The sequence below is a fragment of the Trachemys scripta genome, chromosome 1, assembly GCF_013100865.1.
Source record: "Trachemys scripta elegans isolate TJP31775 chromosome 1, CAS_Tse_1.0, whole genome shotgun sequence".
NCBI classification, from domain to species: domain Eukaryota; kingdom Metazoa; phylum Chordata; order Testudines; family Emydidae; genus Trachemys; species Trachemys scripta.
In genome coordinates this window covers 90,421,369-90,436,981 of record NC_048298.1, presented here as the reverse complement: position 1 = coordinate 90,436,981, position 15,613 = coordinate 90,421,369, and the positions used below count along the sequence as shown (strand labels likewise).

Below are 15,613 nucleotides of genomic sequence, written 5' to 3'. Positions count from 1 at the left end.
CCAGCCAGAATGAAATCAAAGCCAGGTCCTAGTGAAGAAGGGGAAAGGTAGAGGTGCTGAGAAGAGAAAGGGTTGAGTGAAGAAGTGGTTTTGGTCAGCATGTGTCAAATGTGGTACAGGCACACAGATGGTTGGGGTGGGGGGGTGGCTTCAGTAACTGGAATGAAAGCTCAGTTAGAAAAGGACATGGAGGGTATGGTTGTGATGGGTTGCACCCCTTGGGATGTCACCTAGTGTGCTGGGACGCCACTGAGTCAGACTGTTCTGCCACCCTGGGCCCCCTTTTACCTGGTCTTGGCTCCCCAGCCTTTTCCAGCCAAGCACACAGGCAGGGCCACACCCAGCTGCACAGAGAGACAGAGATACGCTCTGGGAAGGCTCAGTTTAAGGGGCTTGCCACAGCCCCCAGATGTCCACCCCCCCTTGGAATACAAACCCAAAATTATATGAAATTCGCCTTTTCCCTCAATGTGGAGGAGGGTATGCACAACTCCTCATCCCCCAGTTAGAAATCACATAAACTGGGTTATATTATAAACCAGAAATAAAAGTATTAACTATAACAGGTGTATTTTAAGTAGTCAAGGGGGTAGCAGACAGAAAAAGGCATATTGCTAAGAAAATAAAACAGAGCATGCAAACTAAGCTTAATACACTAAAGAAGCTGCTTACATGTAAGTTCTCACCCTAAATGTGGTTCTAATAATCTTCTTGACAGACCAGACGCCCTTCCAGCCTGGGTCCAGTTTTTTCCCGCAGTTCAGTCTTAGTTGTTTCCAGCAGTCATCTTGGGTAGGGCAGCAGGGGAGAACTGATGACCTGGATTACCTCACTCCCGGCCCTTAAATATGATTTGCATAAAGCGGGAGTCCTAGTTTGACCACCCCCCACCCCCAGCTTCTTGTGGAAAAGTACAGAATTCAAGATGGGTTCCAGTATCAGATGACATGGTCACATGACTCTGTAAGGCCCCTGTAGCCATTCTTCACAGGCTGCCCCACAGGTTCACAGAAAGACTAAGCTCTTTTACAGTCCATTGTCTCTTGCTGATGGGCCATGAGCACTGTCCGGCTTTTTCATTGTTATACCTGAAGTGTTAGCAGGGGGCGTCACCCACAATAACATATTTGAAATATAGATACATAGTCAATATTCCTAGCTTCAGATACAGAAATGATACAAGCATACAAATTGGATAATTGCATTCAGTAAATGATAACTTTTCCAATGACAGGTTTCAGAGTAGCAGCCGTGTTAGTCTGTATCCGCAAAAAGAACAGGAGTACTTGTGGCACCGTAGAGACTAACAAATTTATTAGAGCATAAGCTTTCGTGGAATACAGCCCACTTCTTCGGATGCATACAAATGGTGACTCCATTATCTTCTTAATTTAAGCACCCTTCCTTTAAAAGGATAGTAACCCTGCCATTGTCATCATCTGTATGCATCCGAAGAAGTGGGATGTAGTCCACGAAAGCTTATTCTCTAATAAATTGGTTAGTCTCTAAGGTGCCACAAGTACAACTTTTCCAATGATACCTTACATGAGCCATCATGCATAAAGTATATCTGTTGTGTCATATTCATATCATAAGCATATTTCATAAAGAATATGGTTGGGGTGGCTTCAGCAATTGGACTGAAAGTTCAGTTAGAAAAGGACATGGAGGGTACAGTGACTTGGGAGCAGGCTCCAGTCCATTCATTTACTTGGGATAAGAACAATCAGAGTTGGATTCTTATGCCTCCTGGAATGGACTCTAGGTGTAGCCCGTGGGAGGAGGCAGGAGGGAAAGAACCAGAACTGGATTACTGTGTGTGTGCGTGTGAGCACCCCTTCCCCCAATGTACTGCTGATACAGCCTGTGGGGAAGGGAGGAGACTCCATTATCTTCTTAATTTAAGCACCCTTCCTTTAAAAGGATAGTAACCCTGCCATTGTCATCATCAATAAAAAAGGTGAATCAATGAGTCTCCTCCACACGGAGCACTATGGGGCAGTGCTGACTTCAGTGGAGAACGTTTGCTTAGGCCTTGGTGGAGTCCCCATCTCCATTCCTGATGGGCTCCCCTAATTTCCCAAGTGCCTGTCCTCTCTTATCACCACCAGGGGGCGCCAGCAGTCTCTCTGTCACTAAGCTTGTGTGATGTCAGAAGTATGACCTGGCATTTATGGGTAGCTCAGCCCCACATGAAGAAAGAGGCTAGCCACGTGACCAACTTATCCAAGTGGATCTGTGATGGACACCCGACGTGTGGGGACCTGTGTACACTAGAGAATGAATGCTGCTGCCCCCTGGTGGATAGAATGTGTTAGGCTTGCTCATGTCAGTTCCCTCTAGGACTGGACTAGGGGAGCTGCTCCTTTAGGGATGAAAGGGACAGGAACGTGGCAGGAATCAGACTTCAGATATGTAACCCTATCCTGGGGTATGTCTATACTATCTGCCGGATCGGCAGGCAGCGATCAATCCAGTGGGGGTCGATTTATCGCATCTAGTCTAGACGCAATAAATCGACCTCTGAGTGCTCTCCCGTCGACTCCTGTACTCCACCACTGCAAGAGGTGCAGGCAGAGTCAACGGGGGAGCGGCAGCAGACGACTCACCGCGGTGAAGACACCACGGTAAGTCGATCTAAGTATGTCGACTTCAGCTACGTTATTCACGTAGCTGAAGTTGTGTAATTTAGATCGATCTCTCCTCCTTCCCCCCTCCCCCCCGTAGACCAGGCCCTGGATGGATTGTACTGACATATACATGAGGAGTCTGACTTTCCTTTCATGTTGGTGACACTTTGGTTGCTTGTCATGCCATTAAAGTCTCATTGAAGTATGTGTGACAGAGCAAAAGAGAGAGAGAGAATCTGCCCCCTACTGACAGGAATGTGTCAGACATTTTTATGTTTATTTCCATTCCCCTTGCTGGCTAACCTAGTGGAGTTCCAACTCAGCCAGTGAGGGGAGCCAGTATACTCTCACACATATAAGTGAGTCCATCATAATCAACTGGGGGGAGGCCTCCTCCCCCCCCCACCTCATTTCTGAGAGGATGGAAAGAATCTGTCATCAATGGTGTCAGCTCAGCCCCAGCCATATAAACATCCACTTAATCATTCCTGAGCAAACAGGCTGGACCCCTTCCCAGCCTTGTCAGAGGGGCCTCCAAGAACTGAGCACAGCAAAGAAACATCCATTAATTCTGAAAACAAAAGGAGGAGTAATTGAATTTGTTCAGGCTTGTTCAACTGATGGAGTCATTAAAGCTCTCTCTCTCTTTCTCTCTCTCCCACACACACCACCCTTTGGCTGGAAGAAGCTGAATTACCTGTGGCAAAAGGTGTCACGGATTCAGTAGATGCAAATATCCTGGACTGGACCAGTTATTTCCTTTTACCAACACATTTGCCCTGTTTGGTTTCTTGGGAATTTCTCCCTTTGTCTCGCCAGTTTCCTCTTTCTTCCTCATTGTCCATTTCCCTCTGTTTCTTATTCCCTCTTGTTCTCTCTGTCCCTTGTTGTTAGACATTAACAGGCTACTCCTCATTGCTGATGCGTTATTCATGCACTCTGATATTCCCCTGGGTAATTACTTAGACCACTGCAAAAAGGAAGGTATGAGAAAAGATTGCCAGAGCAGGCCCAGCAAATGAATTCTGGCAAGGAAAAGGAGGGAGAGAGGGGGGAGAGGAAAGTGGGGTAGAAAAGAGAGAAAACAAGGGACCAAAGGACTGATGTGTAGAAAGAGAAAGGAAAGGGGGCAGGGAGAAGGTTGGGAGGTAGAGGTGAGAACTTGCTGGGGAGGGACTGTGTAAACACAAAGGAGAAAGAGAACACTGAGATCTGGTCTACACTAGAAAATTAGGTCGTTGTGGAAAAATCCACATCCTTGAGCCATTTAATTAAGCTGACCTAAATCCCCCAGCACTAGGTCAAATTCTTCTGTCAAGCTAGCTGCCACCTCTCAGGGAGGTGGAGTTCCTATACGATGGGAAAACCCTCCTGTCAGTATAGGTAGTGTCTACACTGAGATGCCACAGTGGCACAGCTGTGTCACTGTAGCATTTTAAGTATAGAAAAGCCCAAAGATGGCACCATTGGACCCCTCTGTCATCAGCTCTACCGTCCTTCCCATTTCCCGCATGACTCCCATCCATGCACAACCCTGTGTCGTACGAGAAAGGTATCCTTTGGTTCTGAGGTGATGTTTTCAGATTTTGCCCGATTCTGATCCTTGCTTTTGCCACTCCTGCAGCCAGAAGAACTGACTAACATCTTGGAGATCAGCAATGTTGTGTTCACCAGCATGTTTGCCCTGGAGATGATCCTGAAACTCGCCGCGTTTGGCCTCTTTGATTACCTCCGCAATCCCTACAACATCTTCGACAGCATCATTGTCATCATCAGGTGATGACCCCAAAATAGGGAGACCAGGCTCGGGATATTGAGGTGCAGAAACAGAGAGGCAGATCAGTGCCTGAACTGTGTTGCTGTGCCATACCTGCTTCAGCTTTTTAATCAGTTAAAATATGAGAGAAAGCATGGTTAATGCACAAGGCAAAGAATAAGGAGATCTAGATTTTATTCCCAGCTCAAATACTGACTCACTGACCTTGCGCAAGTCACATAATCTTTCTGTGCCTCAGTTTTCCCCTCTGTAAAATGGGAATAATAATAGTTATCTACATTAGAAGCCTGTGAGGCTTAATTAATTGGTGTATGTAAAGCATTTTGAGATACTTAGATGAAAAATGCTGTAGAAGTGCAAAGTACTATAAAGGAGCTTTCCACCCTAGGTCCTTATGATGCAGCATTTGAAAACTCCTGAGTAGCTGAGCAGCACTTCAATTTTCCCCAGCAAGAAATGCAGTTTTACAGACATATACATACAAAATGTACACTGCATACACACACCTGATTCAGATTCCCTTTTACACATAGATTTTTGTGCACACACACACTCACTCACTCCCTACCAACACACACACTTGATTCACATAGAATTCTCTCTTTTACACTCTCTCAGTTCACACAGATTCTCTTTTACACGCACAGATGCTGCATTGGTGAAAGAGTTCTCTCTCCCTCTCTCACTACCTCTGTCCTGTTTTCTACCACTCTCTTTCTTTGTCCCTTTCCATCTTTTTCTCTCCTTGTCCAACTTTTTCTCTCCTCCTTTGTGTCTCTGGGCCACAGCATTTGGGAGATCATTGGCCAGTCAGATGGGGGGCTGTCAGTGCTGAGAACTTTCCGCCTCCTGCGGGTGCTGAAGCTCGTGCGTTTCATGCCTGCTCTGCGACGCCAGCTGGTGGTGCTGATGAAGACCATGGACAATGTGGCCACCTTCTGTATGCTCCTTATGCTCTTCATCTTTATATTCAGGTGAGGAGGTGTTGTCTTCAGCGCAATTTGAGGAGGCATCACAGGGCATATACAAACCCTGGCGCCAATCTCTTTGTGACTCAACCCGCCCAGGTCTTTACTTTAGACGTCAAGAGGAACTTGGTTAGTTCTCAGAGACAGATCCTCAGCTGGTGTAAATTGACTGTATCAGCCGAGGATCTGGCCCTCAGGTGTTCGTTCACAAGTAGAGGCTTGGCTCTTGGGGTGGAGAAACTTTGCCAGCCAGGGAGTGTGCTGATCTGGATTTCCATTAGAAAGGGCGAATTCTGTCAGTGACCTGCTGTGCACTGCAGGGAATAGTCTGACTCCTCCCTTCCCCCTCCCTCCTCCACTAACTATTACAGAATTGTGGTGTGGAGCACCTGGCAATATTTCACAGCACACAATGCAGATAAGCTAGAAGTGGGTGGAAACAGGCAATGGAACAAGAGAGAATGGTGGAGATAGCGGCCGTGGGGGCAGGACTGGATGGAGTAGCCAGAAGCTGGGGGTCTTGTTGCCTATGGTGGTGCAGGGGGAAGGAGAGGGTACATGAGGGGATGCAGGCTGATCAGTGTCTTGCCCTTCTTCATTGGTAGGTCTTGATGGGTTAGCTATATTTTTATATCCCTTACTCTGGTAACAAGTGGCAGCAGGTTGGATTGTGAAAGAAAAAAGGGGAACCGCTCTAACAAGCTCATTTTGGTGGCAGAGATATTTAAATTGGACACCGTCTCCTCTTCCCCACCCAACAGCATCCTGGGAATGCACATCTTTGGGTGCAAATTCAGCCTCCGGACAGACACCGGAGACACTGTCCCTGACCGGAAGAATTTCGACTCCCTGCTCTGGGCCATCGTCACTGTGTTCCAGGTGAGTCCACACAGCTTCCATGGGCAGGCCAGACAATGGGATCGGAGGGGGATCTCAAAGTGAATTGGATCAGGAATTAGTTGTAGGTTTGTACAATTGAATGTTACACTCATTCCTGATGCCTCAAAAACCCACCCACGAGGCTCCAGCATGTGATGCTGAGAGAGGAATGACAGGCACACACTGTAATCAAGCAGCTGACATCTTTGTGACCTCCAAGGAGCAACAAGGCAATGGAAGGATGCGGTAGTTAGAAAGGTCAGAGCTGTGGGGGCAACTCCTGTGTTTAATGTTGTCGCCGTAGCGTGCACACTATGCTTGTGTGTGTTCGTCTCTTCCCTTTCGCCTGAGGTCTCTTGAGCTATTGCCATGGAGACAGCGAGAGAGATGGACCATGTTCACTGATGGCAATCATTAGACACCTGGGGTGGGATGTTGGGAGAAGATGGGGGAGCCTCACTCTGCAATAGGCATATGTGGTGGTCAGATGATTTTCCTCTCACTGCTCATTATTGCAGCTTCCTTCCTCTGTAATCCCTTTCACTCTCACTTTGCTCTAGGGGCTCACGCTGCCTCTCTTCTGTCTTGCAGATCCTGACCCAGGAGGACTGGAATGTTGTGCTGTATAATGGCATGGCCTCCACCTCACCATGGGCATCCCTTTACTTTGTGGCCCTCATGACCTTTGGCAACTATGTCCTCTTCAATCTGCTGGTGGCTATCCTGGTGGAGGGCTTCCAGGCTGAGGTGAGTTGCCACTCCATGGAGGTGAAGTGCAGATGAGGGAGATGGCCTGAGGGGACGAGGAGGGGATCCCAAGTTATGACATTCCAGTTATGACATTCCCTTTCCTCCACTGATATGGAGGAGGGGTTAACAATTTCCACCCCATCCTATGCGCCCTGCAAAGGTGACTCAGTCCCCCTCCATGGGCCAGGAGTTCAGCAACTAAGCACTTGCAGACCACACAGGGATTTCTGAAGCATCTGTGGCAATGGACAATCAGAGGGAACAGAATCCTTTCCCCTGGGGGGCTCATGAATCACAGACCTTTGCTTTGATTTTTCCATTCCAGGGTGATGCCAACCGGTCGTACTCGGACGAAGATCAGAGTTCATCAAACATGGAGGAATTTGACAAATTCCTGGACAGCCGGGATGGCTCAGGTCAGTGGATCCTCCCACCTCGTTTGCTCTTGTTCTACCAGCAGCTGGGTGAAAAATGTAAATGTGCAAATCTCCCTAAAATCTCATTCCTCTTTCCAAGGTGGGACCAGAATGCTTTGGCCCTGCCTAAAGCACTTTCATGGCAATGCAGTTTTATGCAATTTTGTTTGTTTTAAAGTCATTGTCAGCTTGCAGTCACTTGCAAAAAATTAGAGCCATGGCAAAATTCTGTAATGCTGAAGCTAAGAGAACAAATGTGATCCTTGGCTAGCGAAGCAGGTAGGAGATATTGCATCAAGTAGGATCAGGCATTACTACATCTGCATACAGCGTTGGTGAGCCCATTGATGGAATTCTGGTGTCTACACTTAAATTGAAAAGGATTCAGAGAAGAGCGACAAGAATGATTTGAGGTCTAAAAAACATGCCCCACAGTGAGAAAGGAAGGAAGCTAAATGATTTAGTTTATCCAAGAGAAGGTTAAGAGGTGACTTGATCATGGTCCACAAGCGTGTACAGAGGGAAAAGATTTCTGATGGTAGATGGCTCTTTAATCTAGCAGAAAAGGGCATAATGAAATCCAATGGGTGGAAGCTAAAGCTGTGGACAAATTCAGACTAGAAATACGGGGCACATTTCTAACAGTGAGGATAATTAACCATTGGCATAAGCACCAACTGCATGGGTGCTCCGGGGCTGGAGAAGAAGGACTCACCGGGCAGAGGGGAAGTCGGCGCCTATGATGGCCTGTGTTATACAGGAGGTCAGACTAGTCAATCAAAACGGTTCCTTCTGGCCTTAATATCTATGAATCTAATAGAAAAGAGCAGCATATCACATTATTAAGAATATTTTGATTTCTTCTTTCTCCCATCTGTGCCTCTCCCTGGCACCCCGCAGGAGCAAATTAAAGCAGGTTTGCTAGATCCTTAGGGTCTGTGAGCAGAGAGGGAGCCCAGTGCAGCAGTGAGTCAGTGAGAATTCAAAGCAGACTGGGAGGAGTAGTGTGTACATGGGAATTTGGAGAAAGATAAAGGATTTCCAAGGAGGCCACAAAGTTTTGGTGGATCTGGGCCCCAATGAGTCTCAATCTGCCCCTCAGTATCTCAGCCCAACAAGTGGATCTAAGAAAAACAGGGAACATGCCTAAAATATTCAATGGCTGCTGGTCTCACAGTCATAGCATTTGTTTCAAATGTGTGGATGACTGCCCCCTAATTCTAGCAAATGGGGGCACTGTCTCCTTCACATGCTCCCAGGCAAGAGCCTCGCAGCGTGAGCCTGCAGGGAAAGCTATCTGATCGGCTCGCCACTGGCACTGCCTGGCCTTAATCAGAGCTCTCTTGTAGGCACACTCCCTGCTCTGGGTCCATTAGAGCGAAGGAGGCTGAGTAAGTGGACTCAGCTAGGTGAAAGCTGTTGTGTGAAACACTCTTCCCCCTCCAAAGCCAGAAGAGAGGGAATGCTGCCAGCACTGCCCAAAGGGGCAGGGAGAAGAGACTAGGAAGAGAAGATGCTAGGGGGTGGGTAGAGAGAAAGACAAGTTGCATCATCACTTTTGTTTTTCTGCACCCCACTTCGCCTCCTAGAGGTATGCCATTGAGAGGCAGAGGTAGTAGTTCAAAGGACTCTGAGGAATCAGTGCACCTAATGCTTGGGAGAGAGGCCATGGCCTCAAGTCCATCACTGTCCTGACCCACCCTTTCCATACAACGAAAAGGCACCAAGAAGCAGTGTTGGGTTCTAACAGGGCTAAACAAACTGAGCATTAAAACATTCACTGAATGGTGGAGGAGGAAACCGCAGAAGGGAAAGGAATGTCTTTTTCTCTCTTTCTTTCTCTTTCTCTGTGTTTTTCTGCTCAGATCCCAGGCTCTGTGCAATTCCCATGACCCCAAATGGACACCTTGACCCCACCCTACCTTCTTCCAACCAGCCAGTGGCAGCTGGTGGGGTCACAAGTTCCGCCCGGAATTCCCTGCAGCCAGACCAGATCCTCATTGCCCTGGGTTCCAGGAAGAGCAGTGTGATGTCACTAGGGAGAATGACCTACGACCAGAGGTCACTGGTGAGTGAGTAGAACCATGAGTAACATACTTCTTCTGAAACCCAGGGGATCCGTTGTCTCAGTGCCACCATCTTGGAATTCCATTGGGGGTCTACCCCTACTGGAAACTTACTAACAGAAGCTTGTTGCCTGTCCCCATTTAGCCGAAGGTGGTCGCAATTTCCAATTTCTCAATCCATATTCCGCCTGACTGGGTGTAGGATTAAACTGCCTTGTTATCTCCTCTGGAGTCTTCCCTCAAGAATGAAATGTGCATTGACCTCTTAGCCCTCCACTGTAGTTCTGGAGCACAGAGCATGGAATTATGGTGCCTCCTCGGTAACATAAAAAACACATGGAGAGCTTCTGCCATTAGGTCCTCCTAACAGGTCCTCTACCTGGAGAAGTTTCTGGAGCCCTTAGTTCAGGTGAAAATCAAAACCTTGAGCTGCAGCACCTTTTCCTGTCCTAGGCCTGCCACCCCTATCTGTTCATCCAGACAACCATCACTCACAGTTCTGCCAGTGCACTTCGATCCTGTCCTCTAGCACCCCTGTTAGTTCAGTCCTTGGGCGCCTCAACCACCAACACACACAGCTTTACTGGTGCACCTCAATCCTGATGTGTGGCATACCCTGCTATCCCAGCCCTTTGTTTCTCCTGAGCAGAGATGGCTGCCGGTAACAATTGGTGTTGAGATTTGGTGATGGGGAGGACTAGGCTGAGACCCTCAAACCCATATCTCTTGCTTTCTCCTCTCATTTAGATTGTAAACTCTTTGAGGCAAAGATTTTGGGCTGGGTTTATCCATCACCCTGTTCCTTGTGCACCAGTGCAAAGCAAGTGCAAAATGCTACCTGCCTGATTTTGTACCACTTTCCACTGCTGTAAATGACTACACAGGCCTTTTGCTTTCTAACTTAGCTTATCTGTAAAGTGCCTGGCACACAGCTGGGGCTATAAAATAAATATGACAGTGACCAATTAAGAATTATTAATTAATAATAATAATAATTAATTTGATGCCAGATTTAGAGGTCACCTTTGAGTTCACAAAATGCCTCTCCTGGAGGAATGGGAGAGCAGGGCTTTGTAATCTTTCATTAGGAGATTTAGGGGCCCCAAGGGGTGAGTCTTTGATATAAACTGCTGAGACCCCATCTTCCCTGTGACCCGAGACACTGAATCCCTGTCTCCCTCTCTTACAGTCTAGCTCTCGCAGTTCTCACTATGGTGCATGGGGCCGCAGTGGGGCCTGGGGGAGCCGTCGCTCCAGCTGGAACAGCCTGGCTCGGGGACACAGCCTAAAACACAAGCCTCCGTCTGCCGAGCATGAATCTCTGCTGTCTGGGGAAAGGCACAGGGTGGCGGATAGAGAACGAGAGGGGATGGGAAGGGCCCCTCATCACCGGCGGACGCTCTCCCTGGACACCAAAGATTCCTGTGATCTGGTGGAGCTGACGTCATCAGTCCCATCCAGTCACAGGGCGGCGCGGAAGGTGGGTGTGGCTCTGGGCACCAGTGAGCACCAGGACTGCAATGGCAAAATGCCCAATATCGCTAAGGAGATTTTCCCGAAGATGGACAACCGCAAGGAACGTGGAGAGGACGAGGAGGAGATAGACTATGTGAGTACAGGGGGCTTCACCAAAGGAGCGCCAAGGGCTTACAAGGGGGACAGCAATCACAAGAGATGGGACGTGAATTATGCCAGCCTGGGAGACGTTCATGCTCAGGGCAAGAGCAGATTGTAGAATCCCTATGGGCTAGCCTGAGGTCTCTCGGAGCCTCAAGCAGAAGAAGACCAGAGTGCTGCTTCTTAGCCAGCCTCCAAGGCTCCGGTGCCCAGAACTGAAGAGATTACGGTGACACTCCTGTAGGGTCAGAGGCAATGGAGATTTTAGCAGAAGTTTTCACTGTATAAAATGACATCACTAGGACTTCACTTAGGAGGAAAGATGCCAGTAGATGCCATTAGGCTCATTGGTTAGGCTGTGGACCCAGTACTCTAACTCCACTTTCCCTGAGGTTCGTGGGTAGTGCTGGTACAAAGATCCAGTGTGCGCTAGGCAGTGTCAGTGTCAGCATTCCACAGCAGAGTACAGGCTAGCATCAGGTTCAGTTTTAAGAAGTCAGAAGTGAATCTTGATACTCTTCCTTCTGGGAGGAAAACAGGCTTATGGAATAGCCACCCCAATTAATTTTCCACCTGCCTCATCGCTCCCCCTGTAACTATGACATTAGCTCATTTTCTCATGTGGGGTTGGGGCAGAGAGAGGAGGATCTGGGGAGGTAATGTATCCAAGTTACTGGTATTTTAGGTTTAAAGAAAAAAGACAGATTGGACTTCTCAGTGAAGTGGGGAGGTGGCCAGTGACAACCCATTCCCTTGTGTCCTGCAGAGCCTGTGTTTCCGCATCCGGAAGATGATAGATGTCTACAAGCCAGACTGGTGTGAGATACGGGAGGATTGGTCCATCTATCTCTTCTCTCCACAAAACAGGTTCGTCCCAATATTGTCAGTGGAGGAATGGTTTAGTATAATCCTGTTGCAGCAGCCGTGTACGTGGGTTGGATGCTGAGTCTGCAGCTTTAAACTTTCAAGATGGGAACGATTTTGTTGCTTCCAGTCACAGCCTCTCCACCCAACTCTTGTTTGGTCCCTGAGGTTGGGGTAGAGAAGGGGAATCCTGAAAGGCTACTGTTGTTTTCCTTCCGAGGGAATGCTCCCTTTTTCTTCAATGTAACTTAAGGCAAGGCAGAGAATACTAACTCTGACCGAAAAAGATAAAGAATGTATTATTAACTAATCTGTGCCATTGGCAATGTCTCTGGTGGCACAAGAGTGGGCCCCATTGCATTAGAGGCCACAAAGTTGACTTATTAGCAATCCTGTCGCACTGTTTAGGCAAAGTTAGTATTCGCTGCATTTAATGAAATAAATATTAGAAAAACTCCTCCTTCCATCAGGAGGAAACAGTGTTTATCACCAGCTATCAGCTTGCTACACCACAGGGTAACAGCTCATGGAGACAAGAGGGTTTCATCATAACTGTTGGAAGATGAATCTTGGCTGCACGTGCTGATCTCCTACCTATTGTATTGGTTATGGCAGCTTTTAGAGAAGCTGGAGGGCTAATTCCTGTGGCAATAGAACTAGTCATCTATTTTCATGGCAGTGATTCCTCATCAGCCGGCAGCACAAGGGAGTGTGATGCCTAGAACACTCTGGTAATCCCAGCACAGGCATATCATGATAGGAAATTCTAAGTTGGGAGAGAGGGGGATGGGTTAAAGATTGTGACTCATCATCACCCTGTGGGAGCAGAGCTTAGAGAGGAGGGGTGGTGCGGTGCTTTGGGCATGTCTCTGGGGCTTGGGAGACTGAGGTTCAATTCCTTGCTCCACCACAGATTTCCTCTGAGACTTTGCCTCCCTGTGCCTCAGCTCCCCATCTGTAAAATGGGGATAACAGCTCTGCCCTACCTCACAGAGCTGTTGTGAAGAGAAAGAAATAAAAGTACTGTGGTGATGGGGGGGGGCATATAAATAACTAGGATAGACAGACAGAGCTTAGGGGATAAGGTCCTTATAAATGCAGGTGGTTTCTCAAGAGGAGCTCTTTAGAGAATTACTATTACTTGCATTGAGGTAAGCCCAGTCATGGAGCAGGACCCTGTTGTGCTAGGTGCTGTACAAACACCGAACAAAAAGACGGTTCCTCCCTGAACAAACGTGTCTCCTTTCCAGTCTGGTAACGTGCACAACAGGACAGCTGATTTTACACGAGCGAATGTTACATTTCAGGCAGAACCCTTACTCCCTCCCCTCTCTCCCCATCCCCTGCCATACCAAATTTAATTTCACCCCAAGCACATGTGTCCTTTTGGAACTCTCTTGCAGGTTCCGCATCCTCTGCCAAACCATCATTGCTCACAAGCTCTTTGACTACGTTGTTCTGGCCTTCATCTTCCTGAACTGCATCACCATTGCCCTGGAGAGACCACAGATCGAGCATCGGAGCACCGTGAGCAAACTTGCACCCTCAGCCTTTTTTGGCTGAACACAACCCCTGGACGGGTGTGGTGGACAAAGTTCATTAATTCTCTGGGCATTCCATAGGCTCTGGATAACCCCCAGCGCTGGAGAGTAACCCCCATCCCCCAAACACACACACACACCACTCCGTGATTTCTCTGTATACAATAAGAGGCCTGCTTGTCTCCTTTTCAAGGCCTTAAAATAGTATAATCCTTCTTTCTCAGGAGTAGCTTCCTTTGTCATAGAAGGCAGAAGGGTCCCTCCAGGCCTCATGGTTGGGACATGGCTTGCCAGTGGGAGTCAAATAGCCAGGGACCATGAAACTAAAAGAGGGTGGTAACCTGGCTATGTAGCAGTGTCCCAGTGGGAATGGCGTGCCTGGATTCAAATGTGCTGCTTCTGCATTGGCTTTGAATGTGGATCTGGGTGCCGTGGTTGGGGAGAGGCTGGTGTGCTTCAGTGGGTGAATATATTCTCGGTTCTCCTCAATTCATTCTTAACTGAGGTCACAGCTGACATGGCTTTTTGAGCGTCTTTGCTGAGTCCACATTGCCAAATGACACCACAGTTAGGTGAAGTCTGGGCTCAGGACAGGTCCAAGAGTGGGGTGACAGGGCTGGGCTGCAAGTCAGCATCGTGTTGCATTGCAAGGTGATGAAAGGCTACATAGCTGGATTAGCAGCAGATGCTGCAGATCACGATTGCAGTGCATTAGCAGAGCTGTGTGGGAGTTGCAAGATTGGAGTAGCTGGGAACACTGAAGGTCAGGACTGAGGTGCATTAGCTGAGACAGGTGGGATGAAGGTTGTTCAGCAGGTGCCCTTGGCTGTAGCCAGTGCTCTCAGTTCCACTTTCACAATACAGTGAAATTTGTCAAGTTCATAACAAAGGATTTAGTAAACTCACAGAAGTGTGGAAATGTCTCTCGGTGTTTTAGGGGCTTTTTTCTGTTCTTTCTAGGAGAGAATCTTTCTCACCGTATCCAACTACATTTTCACGGCAATCTTCGTAGCTGAGATGACACTAAAGGTAAGTCACCTGGAGACAGTCAGCCTTTTCCCATGTGCCATGGGCCCAACACATCTGCCTTCTACTCGTCCATCCATCCATCCTCTATAGTCCATCCATCCTTTCAGTCTTCCAAGGAGGTCCACCCACTCCTTGTGAACGCTGTCATGGTAGGGGCATGTCCAACCGTTGAGTTTGAATCTCATTTTCAGATTTGGATGCATGACATTAAACACCTTTTAGACATCTAAACACGGGGCCTGGTTTTCAAAGGTGATGAGAATTCACAGATTCCGTTGACTTCGGTAGCATCTGCTGGTGTTCAGCAGCTCTGAAAAGCAAACCACTTATTTAAGTGTCTGCATATGGATTTAGGTGCTTAATTTTACATACTCGAGTTTGAAAAATTTGGATTAAGTCATTTACATAAAGTCACCAGAAGAGCATGAATGAGCCCTTGTCTTCTGACTGCACGCACCTTGTCATATCCTCTGAACATCACCATCTCCCTCCAGCGCGGTAGTGCTCGAGGGAGTGGAGCAGATATTGGTTGAGAGGGGAGAGGACTTTATCAAGGCTTTGGTGGGTCTTTATTGTTTTTTCCAGAACATTTGCACTCCAACATTTGATTTCTGTGCCATCCGTATCTCCATTTTTACTTCACAGACTGTGGGTCTTTTCTGAGAAAGGAGATGAGTGTCATGGAAGGGAGAAAGATGGGTCCTCATTGCTTCTTTACCTGTTGCTATTGAGTTATTAAGTACCTTCCCCTCTGGATAGTGGAGAGTTTAACTCCCCATGCTCTCCCTGCTCCTCTCCTGTAGGTGGTCTCTCTAGGCCTATATTTTGGGGAGCAGGCCTATCTCCGCAGCAGCTGGAACATCCTAGATGGCTTCTTGGTCTTTGTGTCCCTCATTGACATTGTGGTCTCAGTGGCCTCTGCTGGAGGAGCTAAAATTTTGGGGGTGCTCCGGGTCCTCCGACTGCTGCGCACCCTACGTCCTCTCAGGTGAGAACCCCATGGGCAAATTCCTAGCCTTCCATCCTCTCTCTCACTGTGTCCCTTCCTTTATCCACCCAGGAATGGCTTCCACACA

At 48.0% G+C, this 15,613-nt stretch overlaps 1 protein-coding gene across 1 annotated transcript in view; it reads left to right on the top strand.

Moving 5' to 3' along the window:
- Positions 1-15,613, top strand: part of CACNA1I (calcium voltage-gated channel subunit alpha1 I) — a 116,542-nt gene that overhangs the window by 73,268 nt on the left and 27,661 nt on the right. Inside the window, exons 9-19 of the mRNA XM_034790613.1 lie at positions 4,255-4,406; positions 5,196-5,381; positions 6,137-6,254; positions 6,846-7,001; positions 7,330-7,420; positions 9,286-9,488; positions 10,676-11,095; positions 11,870-11,970; positions 13,371-13,494; positions 14,469-14,537; positions 15,341-15,525. Coding sequence (XP_034646504.1) covers positions 4,255-4,406; positions 5,196-5,381; positions 6,137-6,254; positions 6,846-7,001; positions 7,330-7,420; positions 9,286-9,488; positions 10,676-11,095; positions 11,870-11,970; positions 13,371-13,494; positions 14,469-14,537; positions 15,341-15,525 — 1,805 coding nt within the window. The remainder of the gene's footprint in view (positions 1-4,254; positions 4,407-5,195; positions 5,382-6,136; positions 6,255-6,845; positions 7,002-7,329; positions 7,421-9,285; positions 9,489-10,675; positions 11,096-11,869; positions 11,971-13,370; positions 13,495-14,468; positions 14,538-15,340; positions 15,526-15,613) is intronic.